Genomic DNA, 15,560 nt, shown 5'->3' with positions numbered 1-15,560 from the left:
TCTGCTGTCCACTAATACAATAAAACAACCAGTCATCAGTCGGTTATATACACCATAAACACTTCAGTCTCTTGTCCTTTATTGGAACTGTAAAAATATTAACTATTTGTGTATTTAATCGCATACGCACAAAGACACACTTGTGTGTTCTTGGTACACCATTGTATACATTTTTTAGAATAGGGGGTTTTTAGTTTCATGTCACTTTCGTCTCTTGGAAATATAAAATAAGAAAGAACGGTTAATAATATGTGTGTATTTTTTCAGGATAAACTATTTAAGATACTGGAAGAAGATCCTTTGTTTCCACAGAACCACAGAAACCGCCAGTCTGGACGAAGTGAGAAGATTAGCTCTTCTACGAGGAATGAGGATAATTGACTCTGGAATTCTCCAGGATCCTACATTAAAGAGTCATCCTCTCGTGGTAAACCCTTCTTATTTAATCCGTTATAAATCTAGTATTTTAAACTGGCAAATCTAGGATTTTTTCAAAGGGTTCTAACCGGGAAGTATGCTATACCTCCCAGGAGGCTGGAAGTATGCCCGTACCTCCCAGGAGACTGGAAGTGTGCCATATCTCCCGACAGGCTGAAAGTATGCCATACCTACCGGCAGGTTGGAAGTGTGCCATGCCTCCTGAGAGGCTTTAAGTATGCCGTACCATCCCAGCAGACTGGAAGTGTGCCATGCCTCCTGAGAGGCTTTAAGTATGCTGTACCTCCCAGCAGGCTGGAAGTATCCCATACCTCCCAGCAGGCTGGAAGTATCCCATACCTCCCAGCAGGCTGGAAGTATCCCATACCTCCCAGCAGGCTGGAAGTATCCCCATACCTCCCAGCAGGCTGGAAGTGTGCCATGCCTCCTGAGAGGCTTTAAGTATGCCGTACCTCCCAGCAGGCTGGAAGTATGATGTATGTCAGATTTGATGAGATGTTCAATTTTGATGAGGACCCCTCGTTGCTGCGCCTATTGATGTAGGTCAAATTTGATGCGAGTGTAAATTTGATGAGAGTCCCAGGTTATAACACCCAATTTGCTATGTGTCACTCCCACGTTGGTTACGATAATTTGCTGAAAGTCAGTTCTTTAGAATTATTCACTCACCATGTAGTTGTACGCGCCTTGTGTCACCAGTGGCACGTTGTTATACCATGTTGTTCATCATAGTATCGGTCGCCATCTTGCCCAATGCTAGCTGTATTTATCTCTCGTATTACTCAAAAATTATTAGATTTGAATGTCTCTGGTGTTATCACCAGAGACAATGTCTGTGTGTATGTCAGGGTTCCAAAATTATATTAAGTAATAATTACAAAATTTAACATCACTCCACACTTTTTGTAAACGGGATATTTAAAAAGAAAGTCAAAGCAAGTGACCACGAGATTAGTTTTATTAAATGTCACACTCTCAAACAATATTATAAACTCACTCACCTTGCAGTGCTTTGATAATTTTAAAAGTCTAAACAATATCCCCCATCCTTGATTAAATTTCAATATACTATACAACAAATCATTACTTTCCCAGGAGAACTAACACAACCTCCTTGCTTCGAGTCTGATGGTAGAAGAACGAATCTCCGTATAATACGACGGATACTGATTCAAAACAACACTCATCACTTCTCTCGTTCAAATCAGCGTCTTCACGAATAAATTTAAACTTAATTCTTTCTTATAAATTGTCGAAATTTATCACGTTTACTATAATAAATCAATTTAAGCATTTCTATTTTCTTTTTATTAATTTTTCAAAGCTTTTTTATTTAAATTTTTAGGCAACGTGTGCTTTATGACGTCATAAATTTACAAGTCATTCATACCACAATTGGCTCTTCTGCGTAATTCTATTTAATGTTTTTGTAAAAACACGAATTTTGGTTATGTTTACTTCATTTTAATTAATCAAATCTTTTCCCGTATAAAGTTCAATAAATGTCTTCGTTATTAAATAAATCTCAATTTCCGACAACATGTGATTCACTGATGTCACAGTCTGCCGATTCATTGACGTCACAGTCTGCCAATTCCCCGCGAATATTCAAATGTCGTAATTTGACCTGTTTACAAAGTATGCCCAGTACCTCCCAGCAGGCTGGAAGTGTGCCATGCCTCCTGAGAGGCTTTAACCCTTTTAGTGCCAACGTCCCTATATATGGATGTTTGAAAAACTACCGAGAAATGCCAACGTCCGTATATACGGACATTTGAATAACTACCGAAGAATGCAGACGTTCGTATATACGGACGTTCGGAGTAAAAGTCATATCGCAATCATTTTTTAACTTGTTATAAATTTGTTGGTATACAAACAATCAGAATGAACAAATCTACATAAAAAAAAATAATAATAGTAATATCGTAAGGTTAGTCAGGTATTTAGCTATGATAGAAATGGCCATCAGACAAAGTTGTGTCAGCTGATAGTTTCACGTCTAACCTCCGTGTTTGGTTGTTTGTGTTACTGCTTCCACAGTGTTTGTTTGTTGATAAATAGTTTTACTAACAATGTTTTACTAACATAAAAAGTAAACTTCAATAAAATGAAACGCCAATAAAATGAAACCACAATTTGTGTGCAAACGCTGTAAAAAAAGGATTGCATCCCTTATGTTTGCCCTCACCATATTTGTGTTACCGCCTAACTATAATACCTATGTACAAAAATGTATAAATTTTTTTTTATATTTTACAAAGTGTACATTATTATTTAAGTAGAAAGTAGTTTCAGACAGTTTTTTAATGGTTTCATAGTGGAAAATATTATAAGCTTTATAAAGAAGCTAAATAGTGTAAATAACACAAAAAAGTGAAAATGTAACTTTCTAAAAAAATTAACATGATTTTTTTTGTTTTTAAAATATATTAATCAAAACTTTTTATGTGTGTATTCAGTTTTAATTCCTCTTTCAAGTGATAGTATGTGTTATAGTGAAATAATTTTTTTAAAGTACTCTTTTTCATGTGAAACTGCAAAATATAAAAAACTGTAAGTAAAATGTCTACTTTTCTTAATTTTTTAAAGTTAATTACATTTAGAAATATAATTTGCTTTATAGTTTTTTATAAGGGAATTTATTTTACTGCAAAACAATGAAAAATTAGGAAAATATCTCAATATTTGTAATTTTTTAAAATTTTTTTAGTAAAACACTGCAAAACTGCTGAAATAGGCCTGGCATCCTTCAGTAGTATTATGTGAAAAATCACTGGCATTTCTCAGACCAACTTTTGATTTTTTGTCTGCCACTAAAAGGGTTAAGTATGCCGTACCTCCCAGCAGGCTGGAAGTACGCCATAACTCCTGAGAAGCTTTAATTATGCCATACCTCCCAGCAGGCTGGAAATGTGCCGTGCCTCCTGAGAGGCTTTAAGTATGCCATACCTCCCGGGCAGGCTGGAAGTATGCCCCAGAATTACCTCCCGGGCAGGCTGGAAGTATGCCATACCTCCCGGGCAGGCTGGAAGTATGCCATACCTCCTGAGAGGCTTTAAGTATGCCATACATCCCGGGCAGGCTGGAAGTATGCCATACCTCCTGAGAGGCTTTAAGTATGCCATACCTCCCGGCAGGCTGGAAGTATGCCATACCTCCCGGGCAGGTTGATAGTATGCCATACCTCCTGAGAGGCTTTAAGTATGCCATACATCCCGGGCAGGCTGGAAGTATGCCGTGCCTCCTGAGAGGCTTTAAGTATGCCATACCTCCCGGGCAGGCTGGAGGTATGCCATACCTCCTGAGAGGCTTTAAGTATGCCATACCTCCCGGCAGGCTGGAAGTATGCCATACCTCCTGAGTGGCTTTAAGTATGCCATACCTTCGGGGCAAGCTGGAAATATGCCATACCTCCTGAGAGGCTTTAAGTATGCCATACCTCCCATGAGGGCTTGAGCATAAATGTTTAAAAGATATAATTTTGGAACGTTGTTATGTCATTACAGGGAGAATTTTTAATTATTAGTTGTTTATGATAGTAAGACCAAATTAATACGTCACAGCTTAATTTATAAAACTTGATCCAATTGAGTGAATGTTTATTTTGGCAATGTAATAATCACAAATAAATACAGACATAAATGTTGTTCACTTGAATAACACATTTAGAACACACACATTAAGAAAAATAAAATTATAAAGACAATATTTAACTGAGCTAAACTTAGAAAAAGGATTTTGGACATGTAATGTACCATAAAATAAGGATATAGCCTGCACATGAATTCAGCCTATGCGCACCACCATCGATTGACCACCATGACTGAGTTAAAATTAAAACATTTGAATTTTCATCGTAAAAAAATATAAAATAAAAGACTATTTGGTATGAATTTAAATTAAAAATGCAAGTAAAATTACATAAAATTTAATAGAAAATTAATGAATAAAGTTAGAAAAAAGTCATCAAGCATACGATTACAAATTAAAATTAACATTTTACTAATATATATTCCACGTGCAATATGTAACCAAGACATCTTCTTTAATTTCAGGAATATTTCCTGATATTTTAAAAGTTGCCAAAGCGATTCCTCTCTTTAAAAAAGGTAATGTGACTGATCCAGCATGCTATAGGCCCAGTGTCATTGCTCCCAATTTTTTCTAAAATATTCGAAAAAATGGTTTATGATCAGCTTTTAAAACACCTAGAGTCTAATGAACTGTTGGACAAACAACAACATAGCTTTCGTCGTGGAAAATCAACAATAACGGCCGGTATAGAATTTATCCAGTCCATTATTGACTCAGTTGATAAAAGAGAAAAAGTAATTGGGATATTTTTAGATCTTACCAGAGCATTTGATAGTGTCAGTCATGTAAAGTTAATAAGGAAATTAAACACCTTCGGTATATGGAAAGGAGCAAACGTGGTTTGATTCCTATTTAACAAATAGAAAACAATATGTAGAAATAGAAGAAACCATTTTTCACAATAAAAATCATTATGTGAGTGGCTCATAGATCACAGCTGCAGACACTATGGCATGGTGTGCCCCAGGGTCTATCCTGGGTCCTCTATTGTTTTTATGTTATATAGGAGGTTTGCCAGGGGTGATGGAGGGGTTGGATGGTGGCATGTGTCTGTATGCTGATGATTCAAATGTTTTGTTTTCTGGTCAGAAGCTTGAGAATATTGAAATTTCATCATATATTGGTCTAACTAGGATTAAGGATTTTTTTGACAAAAATAATCTTTTATTTAAATTCAGATAAATCTAAATTATATTTCTTTTTCTACTACAAAGCAATCCAGATCAAAATTTAATCTGTGACATTTTTCTAGACAATGACAGACTTAAACAAGTAGACCACACAAAGTTTTTAGGACTTATAATAGATAAAAATTTAGCTTGGGATAAACATGTAGATCATGTTACTAAGATGTCTACTGGTCTATATGCATTGCGACAAATGGCAAAAATTAGTAATTTACATACACTTAAATTAATATATTTCTCTTTGATCCATTCACATTTAGCTTACGGAATAAGCATTTATGGAGCAACAACAATAAGTAATTTAGATAGGCTTTTGGTCCTACAAAAAAAATCTTTGAGAATAATGAAAAATTTAAGATATACAGATTCTGTTAAACATATTTTTCTGAACTTGGAATTCTGACAGTATATGGTTTATTACATATTTGAATCAATAATTTATGTAAAACAATTTTTTGATCCGATACTACAAACCAATAAACATACATATAATACCCGTTTTAATAGACATGTCGATCAACACAATCTTGAATTTTACAAAAAGAAAACATATTACAGAGGTGTTACATATCTACATAATTTACCAACAAAATTTATAATGGAAACAAATCTGTTAAAATTTAAAAAAGAAGTCAAAGATTATTTAACTAATTTGTCTCTATATTCTTTTGAGGAATATTTCAATACAAAAACCAATTAATTCATTTAAAGAAGAATTGAAGATAAATTGTTGAGATGTTACGATTGTATTTTTTTTACTTATATTTTAAAATTAATATTAGTATTTAGTTTCATTGTAGTGACGCTATTCTTTGTACCTTGTACATATTACAGAATAAAGTAGTTTGACTATGACTATTGACTATGACTATGACTATAGTATTCACTATAAACAATTGCATCACATGTACGTACTGGTTCACTTGAGTTTCACCTAATGTACAGAAAACGTAATTTTTTATTACCTGTTGTTTGTTGTTATGGTCCAATCTGGGATTGCATGTACACAATATGTATGATGCTGATAGTTAATTTTTTAAACTAATAATACACCTACAATTAAAATCTGAATATCTCTGACTGTGCTGGAAGGGATATTTGTATTTGACTGGGTTTTTGCAAATTGTAGAAAAATAATAACCAGTCAGAGCCAACTGTACAATGTCATCATCGTTGTTATTCTATTGATTTCTTGATTTGTGGACTCTATTTCTGAAATATATTATAATCATTAATCTAGTATTGGAAACACAGTAGAAAAAAGACGCTTCATGGATCTACGGATGAGCAGGGGTGTTCTGCAATCAACTTCTCCCAGCGTAACGTTCTCTCATATTGTGAGTCTGATGGGCACCTTAGGAAGGATCTTCACAGAGTCAGGAAGATCAGCTCTGCAGAGTTTGTAAGCAGGAGGAAACTGCTGCACACCTGCTCGTAGTCTGCCCTGTAATATCAATGAGGCGTTATTACACCTTTGGTACTTTGGACAAGGGTGAATATCCCCAGGAGGACCTGATCAGTTGTTTTTTAGAGCTGCTGAAACTGTAAACTGTAGGCCTCACAGTGTACTTCTAGGGTGCACAAAAGACCCTTGAGTGTTCCGTTACATGGCATTAAGCTACCTCTTAGAAGAAAACGTCTTACATGAAAACAAGTGTGTGTTAACACATTCGCTGCTGAAAAAAATTTGACCGGTCATGGTAAATGAAGGGAAATTTTTTTTAACTTACCCAAAATGAAGTCACAGCAGCCAAAAAGGTTGTACAAGGTTGTCCAGGTAACCCCACTGCCAGATTTTATGACGTCATAACTGTGACAACAATTGTTGTCAGCCGCACCTGGCACCGGTCCCTGCTGTCAGTACCGCAGGACTATGGGTCTATTACTCCCGATTGGCGCTGTCACTCGTGGGAGACATTGTCAATTGTTCAAATAGTGAAAAAAATTTGTTTTGTGAAAAAAATTGAAAACGATCCATAAACATGTGGAAAATAGTAAAAAATAGAACTTGAATCGAATTGTTCTGTTCACTCATAAAGTCTTCCACTAGTTAATTGTCATCGTCCATATTGCCTTAATACAATAATAAACACACATATAAAGTCACCTTACAACACACCATACACAACACACAATAAACAATACAGCACAGCCAGCAAACGAAAATTGCAAACCACGAACGGATTGCAAATAAACAACTTATGAAACAGGCACAACGTTCCACTGCAACTGCTAGGCTCACACTGAGGCAATGGTGGCCAAGTGAGTAGATGTCTGCTATCGTTGTCATCCGCATGGTGCACCAGTATTGCATGACAACAATTATCGTCACCCGTAGCTAATGTGTTAATGTGAGATTGGTCATATGATCCAATCCAGAATTATTCAAAAGTAATTAATTGCTAATGAATATACGTAACCGGGCCAAGCATAAAATACTGCGTTACAATCTATAATTTCAACAGTATCATTTTTTTATACTTTACTTTTTTATGTTGCTTTTTCATTGTTTTAATGGTACAACGGACTCTTCCTCCATTAAAATGGATTAATGAATGCATCACTATATGAAGAATTTTAATATAATTTTCATGTCAACTTTACCAGATTGGAATATCAAAGATGATCACATGGTTTTACCATATCATCGCTCTGCTATTGTCTTACAATATAGGTTATATTTGTTACTTGTAATTAGAAACTACTCGTTATTGAACTCAGTTTTATTTGTAATTTCCAGGTTTCAGGTCTGATTGTTGCATTAGTCCAGTACGATCCATCCGTCATGTTCAAGAGCACTTTTTCAGTTGGATTCTTCGGCCGCAGCATTAAAGGGTTGGGGACGTCAGACCACAGCAGCATGTTGGCTGATGCGCTGACTGGTAAAGTAAGTTGAATATATTACAACTTTTCCAATCATTCTTGAAGTGCAAGATCATTCCAAATCTAACACATAACTATAATCTAGGTAAACAAAGCGTTGACATCCATGAGTCAGGAAACTTTATAGTGATCTCTGACTTAGGCAGGTCGTCACAACCCTTTGGCAAAATTTTTTGTTTCAATTTTAACCTATATCACAGGTTTTTTGATATGTTGGTTATCTATTTGGGGAGGGATCAGATTGCAGATCTTGAACTTCAGTATTGGAGATGTATTCGTATCACAACAGTGATGGCAAGTATGCGGAAAAAATCTGTAACCTTTGGTTTTTTTATCAATGATCATGTTTACCATTTTGCCTTTAATATTTTACTAAAACAAATATTTGTCTTGTTTTTGTATTTATGTTTTGAAAAAAATTAAAATTATTGAATAATTTAAGTAAAAGTAAAAGACTGTCTTATAAAGCTTTTCTCTGGAGTATTACACTTGTGAATTTAAAATGAAATACTAACATCTCTGTATTGTATCGGTCTTTTTCTTGGATTGATTTAAAACCAATCTTAGACAGCTAAGTTCGTTTTTGTCTAGGCACAAAAACCCATAATCCATATTGCAGGTTCTTTGTTTGATATGTCTATTGGTTAATATATGAATTTATTAAATTAACATTATGTTTGAGTTAATTTCTGCTACACAATCACTAGTAAATTTAATTATGAACTAAACTCTTCTATTCCAACCATTTCAATTATTTTATGTTGTTTATTTTCAAATATGTATGACACAAAATCATCTCATGTCAGAGAATCTTACACATTATTCATTTTCAAGGTACGTGGTTGTAAGTATTCTAAATTTTAATAATAATCTTATGATAAGATATGAATTTACAGTTTGTAAATATTCATTAAAGTTGTTTATATGGTAGTTGATGTAAATTATCAAATTAATTAAATATAAAATAACGTTGGTGATTTTCTAACAGATCACCGGATGTTTTTGCACTCACGGAAATATCACATGGGAGTGACGCCAAAAATATGCGGACTACAGCAACTTTTGACAAAAACTCGCAGGAGTTTGTGCTGCACACGGAAGATTTTGAAGCTGCCAAATGCTGGGTGGGAAAATATGGGTAAGAGAAAGAGTTGATATCTTTTAATTACACAGTGTTTTTATTTAACCCAATAGCATGATATGACGAGTGTTAACCATTGTAAACAGTGGTACCATAACCATGCCCTTGGTAAAGATTTCACACCATAAAACTGTCATCGTACTGTTGTCTACTAGATAGCAGCACTGAACAGATTTATTAATAGCTAATAAAATTATTTATTTTGTCTCTTGGGTGTCCAAGGAGACTGTTTCACCCCTAAAAAAATTGTGTGATGAAAATAATGAATAGATGTGCTTTACTGTTATGTTGGTTGTGGCAGCAATATTATTTTGGTCTTTGACAGTGTAGATACAGGGGAGTACCATCAGCTTACGTAAGGATTGTGATTTAAGATTTGCATGTATGCTTGTTGAGAATTCATTGTAAATTGATTAATTAGAAGTCATTGTAACATAACTGGCTCCAGATGGATCCTTGTGGCATACCTTTTATTGTAGTTTGTAGTTCGGATTTTACAAATTTCCTTATACATGTGTTTAATTACTATTTTGTTTTTTTATGAACTGGAAGGCCAGATCAGTCCGGAGCTGAATATTAAAATCCCACAATATCATTATTTGTGAAATTTATCCTAAGGTCAGCGGTGTACTTAGTAACTATTCTGGGGGGACTGAGAGGAGTGAGATATTCTTTGTAACAAAGAAATTAATTATTAAAATTTTTATCTTACCACACAAAGTCAGGACTACATAGCCCTTTTTTACACTACCATGGGAAATAGGTGTGGAGGATATAACAGGCTAAGGAAAATATTGAAACATCTCAAAAATGATGTATCATAATACTCCCAGGCTATGCCTCTGGATCTGGTACTGTAACCTGTGACTCTGTGCCTTATGGTGATGGTTATGTTGCTTGTGTATTAATTACAACACGCTCCGTTGGACACTGTTGTGTAGGTCAGATGGCAACACATGCAACAGTGTTTGCGCAGTTGGTGACTCCTGACGGGCAGTGTCATGGGCTCCATCCATTCATCGCCCCACTCCGAGACCCCACCACCCACAAACCCTACCCTGGCGTTGTCATCGGAGATATGGGTGAGAAGATTGGACTCAATGGCATCGACAATGGGTTAGCATAATGCAGTTATTATATTAAGCTGCAGAAACATTGTTCTAACAAAACAGTCTCGTGGAACTTACGACCAGATTCTGGCAACGAATAAAGCTTCGGTAACCAAATAGAACCTGTCGACCAGTCTCATTGTTTCTTAAACTCTTGTTAATCACCTGGAATTGATTCAAACGAGTATTATTACTATTATATTGTATTTTTAACTAGAATAATTTGTTTCAAAAGCTGTTGTTGCTTGTTCCAACACTTCTGTGATATTAATAAGGAAAACAAAATATAACCTACCACAGAGAGAAGTGATTTTTGTTACACAGTATGTTAGAACAGTACATAATGAGTTTTGTTATAACAGAATGAAAGTGAGAGTATTATTTTCATGCAAAAACAATGCTTTTAAAGTGTGGTCCAATGGTTTTCCTGATACAAAAAGTTCGTTCCATCTACATAGTTCCTGGGAGTTCCTTAAGGATTTCAACTTGGCTTAAGACAAAAGCTTTTTACTCTGTTGACAAGTACACGAAGTGCAACATGTTTGATCTGTTACAAAATACATCTAGTCAATGTAACTAAATTAGCAGTATAAATTAGTTTTTATTTCAAATGTTTTTTCATGGCGAAGCCTATTGTAACTGAAAATGTTATTTAAATAGCCAATAAAGACCCTTGAATGTTGAATCTTCCATGTAAACATTCAGCAAGCTCAAAAGGTCTTAGAATTAATTTTATTCTCAGCATAAAACAAATTTTCCTGATGGGGCATGGGCCATTGTATCAATTAAAGTTCAGAACTAACTCTGATAATACAAAGCACTGTTTGCGTGAGGGTATAATAGTCTTTATCAAGTAAAGAATTAAACAATTTAACACGACAAACAAATGTATAAAACATAACATGAAAACAAAACTTATTTTCAGGAAAGTTTGTCTAAGCATTGGTTACAATTAATTATTGAAGGAACAATTATAGTTTTGTATTTTAATTAAGCAACAGTCTGTGGGTTTCTAAGTGTCAATCTCAGATATCAATAAATGCAGTATAAAATAATTTATGTACCAATTTTGCAATATTTTTGTTTATAATACATTTTCTGGTAGACTTATTAGTTTGCAGAGAGGAAGTCACCAAGCCAATTCACAACATTATAAATATAATTTTTGGATAAAATGTGGGTAGAAATATCAATCTTAGAGGCCATTGTACGTTTCTAGGTACTGCATGTTCAACCAGTATCGGATCCCAAAGACCTACCTCCTCAGTCGTATCGGCACAGTGACGGAAGATGGAGAATACATATCTCCAATTCAAAATCCTCGCAGGCGATTCGGTCTGTGACTTTGATTGATGATGCATGGTAATTTGGTCATGGTTCGTTATGATATTCCTAAAATGATTTATTATTTCCAAAGCATTATAAATTTTATTTGATTGTGAATCTAATCAATTTTAGGAGGCGATTGTTTTTTTTTTAAATCTTGTGTCAATAATAATATTCTACCTAAACATACGTAATAAATAAAAATAACCACCAAAACCTTGCCTTATTTTAAAATTATTCTAATTTTAAATAAATAGAATTATTTTTTGTTATTAACCCTTTAAGGACCAACCGTCTGATTTATCGCCGGCGGCGTACTATGCGAAAAGGACCAGCCGTCTGATTTATCGCCGGCGGACTTTTCATATTTTTTAAGAGATATTTTAATCTTCTATATGGAATAAATATACTATTTTTCTATTCCCTGTTTCTTACTATGATATCAAATTTTAAACGTCTTTGGAATCATCAGCTTGGTGAAAAAAAATATTTTACGGCCATGTTGCATCGTAATGTTGTCAGGCTACTTTGGGATGATACCGACCACACCCAGGCATGAATCGTTATTTGACATTTTGCTTCTACTGATTACTAGATTAGCGTAGAACAATATTTTGTCAATATAAAACAGGAATTGTCTTATTGCAAACCCCTCCCCATCCTCATACAGAGGTCAAAGTCGAGCGGGTCCTAGTAGATAACGTGATTGCAGAGTCTCGCCGCCCGTTCAGCTGGTGCGTCGCTTTGTTCTACTTCCGTGTTTTAATACCCCTACATTTCTACAAACACAAAAATTCAACAAAAACAAACATTACCAAACAAAAACTAAACTCTTTATTGAAAAAAACACACAAAACTTGTTTTTATGTACCGTGCAAAAAACTTAAATAATCATGTGATGCCGCGCGCGGCCTGCCGTAATCGGGATTCTCGAGAAAGATAAGATAACAGCGACAACAATACTGATCACAATACCTGGTAATGCTTGTTGATTGATGGAATGTTAGTTCTGTTACTCAACTACAAGAATAAGAATAAGAATATGTTTATTATTGTCGTTCAGGCTTACAAAAGCATTGACAAAGTTATTTATATTGAGCAGTATTGCCACGTCACTAACCTACTTAAATAAATAATATAAGGATATTTAAAGTTACAACAAATAAGTCAATAAATAAAAAACAGTTAAAAATGTATTACTTAATAAAATCTTAACAACTTAATCTCTATGAAAACTAGAGATCAAAATAACAATAGAAACAATATAAGTTATACATACATAAACAAAACATAAATTTTATTTATTAATAAAATTAGACAAACACTTATTATAAAACGTTAATAAATAATTAAGTACAGTTGCACAGTATAAAAAATAAATTCTTAGTTTAAAAAATTGATCACAGACAGTAAAAAAAATTCATTTAAATTTAAAGAATAAAAGGATTGTTTGAGTAACCACTTACAAAATTTGTGTTTAAATATCTTCACTGAATTTTCATTTATAAGGTGAATAACCTTATTGTACCACTATTAATAAGACAATACAAAATGACTAGATAAAGATTTGCTTAGTCTGTGATACTCAATTACTGCCTTATTCTTGTTACGAGTATTGTGATCATGAATTTCATTTGTAAATTTTGTAAATTTTAACAAGTCATATGATTCTTCAAAATGAAAGTAATCAAATCAAATATATATAAGTTTATGATTGTTTGCACTTCTAATTTAGTGAACAAAGGTCTACAGTGAGCTTTTGTATCTGATTTTGTTATTACTCTAATTGCTTTTTTTGAAGAATTAAAATTTCATCGATCCTAGAACAGTTGCCAAATAAAATTAAACCATATCGAAAAACTGATTGAAAATAGCATAATAAGCTGTTTTCAGATAGTGACTTGGTACACAACTTGTTAATTGTTTTAAAAGATATATAACTCTTGATAATTTTGAGGATATATAATCTATATGAGCCTGCCAACTTAACTTATTATCAATGTAGATTCCTAAAAATATTAGTTCTGGAAACCCTATCCTTGTCAATATATTGCTGTCCATATAGTTCTTAACGTAAATAACATCTTTTGAGTTTTATTTTCATTGAGCAAAACTTCCATTTGTTTTCTGAACCAAGAAGCAGCATCTGTTATAGTGGGCTTGAGATAGTAAATTAAGTTCATTCACATAATTGGCAGTATTTAGGAATGTAGTATCATCAGCATAATAAAAATGATTTTTGTGTTTAATGAGTTTGGCAAATCATTAATGCAAATTAAAAAATAAGAGTGGTCCCCAAACACAGATCCTTGAGGTACTCCCCCATTCAACAAAAACATCTTTGGATGTTTCACCATTAACTGAAACTGACTGCAAACGTTTCTTAAGATAAGTATTCAAAAAATTTTAGAGTGTAACCAGAAATACCATAATATTTCAACTTCAATAAAAGGTCATCATGATTTTACACAATCAAAAGCCTTACTCAAGTCACAAAAAGTAACCTGAGCAAAGGCTTTATTTTCAAATGTCAAAAGAATTTCTCTGGGGGGGGGGGTTTTTTTCTCTTACCAGCCTGTCTACAGCATCAATTGTCGATCTTCCCTTTCTAAATCCAAACTGAGAAAAATTGTAGGTAGTTATTATTTTTCAAAAAAGAAGCTAACCTGATCATATACTATCAGTTCAAACAGCTTGGCTAATATAGTGGATTAATGATACTGGACGATAACTCTCGGGTTCATCCCGCTCCCCTTTTTTAAAAATCGACATATTTTATGATTTTTTAAATTTGTTTGGAAAGACACCTTCCATTAAACACTGGTTGAAACTAAACGACAGAGGTTCAGCAATAGTGTGTATTATATTTTTTAATAAATTATTAGAGATGTTGTATATATCTTTACTATCTGTATTGTTAAGCCTTTTTGTTGCATGTATAACATCATCCGCTGAAATTAAATTTCCATTCAAAATATGTCTATGATCAATATTAACCTTATTTACTAATTCATTAACACTTATGCTTGATTTCCTTATGCTTTGTTTAACTTCCTTAACACAATTGATAAAATAATCATTAAAAGTATCTGGTGGTAATTTAATTTTGTGCAGTCTGGAGCTATTACTATTATTATTTATTATTTTCCATGCGGCCTTGCATTTATTATTACTTTTTTTCAATTGTATTTGCATTGTACTTAAAGCTTGGCTTCACAATTGCATATTTATATTGCTATTTTCAACACTGTCCAACTTGTGCTACAGAGTTATGTGTTCTCAGTTTACCTAAAAACAATAACTTTTCCTTCATTTTTGCAAGGTCAGTGGTATACCACTTGTTACTTACTTGTCTGGAAGAACTGGTTCCAGCTCGTTTTACAAGGACTATAAAAAATTGTAAGAACCTCAATATTACTTCTAATATCAATTTCAAAAATCTGGTTTGCATCTTTATATGTAAACTTGAGATAAAGACTATTCCAGATTCAAATGAGACAAGGCTGTCTATTAAATCTAACACAGCAGAGTATTAGGTAATACAAACTTAAGATAATCTGTTTGCATACAAGTTAAATTATTAAAACTTAAATCTATACAATTAATACAAAGTAACAAACCAACATGATCCGAGTATGGAAAATCAAAAAAGTTACAAAACTCTGATGTCTAGCACAGTTAATAAAAATATTATCCAGGCAATTCTTACCCCGTGTTGCAGCTGAATTTAGGCAATAAAAATTGTTTTGGTCTCAGTACATTAAGAAATTGTTTCACTGTTTTTGTACAGTTTTATTTTATATTAAATTTATTGTTTACGTCTCCACCGGCTACCACTGTATAATTGGGATATTGAGTTAAAAGTGACAGCATTTTTAT

General features: G+C 33.5%; 1 protein-coding gene across 2 annotated transcripts in view; it reads left to right on the top strand.

The window, feature by feature from the left end:
* Positions 1-290: 290 nt before the first annotated feature.
* Positions 291-15,560, top strand: part of LOC124371458 (peroxisomal acyl-coenzyme A oxidase 3-like) — a 30,944-nt gene continuing 15,674 nt past the window's right edge. Inside the window, exons 1-5 of one of the 2 annotated variants that reach the window (XM_046829788.1) lie at positions 291-427; positions 7,963-8,109; positions 9,094-9,243; positions 10,188-10,362; positions 11,575-11,690. In XM_046829788.1, coding sequence (XP_046685744.1) covers positions 9,102-9,243; positions 10,188-10,362; positions 11,575-11,690 — 433 coding nt within the window. In that variant the 5' untranslated portion in view covers positions 291-427; positions 7,963-8,109; positions 9,094-9,101. Of the gene's footprint in view, positions 428-7,962; positions 8,110-9,093; positions 9,244-10,187; positions 10,363-11,574; positions 11,718-15,560 lie in introns of those variants that run through there. The other variant, XM_046829789.1, reaches the window with a different exon arrangement.

This window comes from Homalodisca vitripennis, unplaced genomic scaffold, assembly GCF_021130785.1.
Source record: "Homalodisca vitripennis isolate AUS2020 unplaced genomic scaffold, UT_GWSS_2.1 ScUCBcl_1401;HRSCAF=4979, whole genome shotgun sequence".
In the NCBI taxonomy this organism is placed as follows: domain Eukaryota; kingdom Metazoa; phylum Arthropoda; class Insecta; order Hemiptera; family Cicadellidae; genus Homalodisca; species Homalodisca vitripennis.
This window is presented reverse-complemented; position numbering and strand designations above follow the sequence as displayed.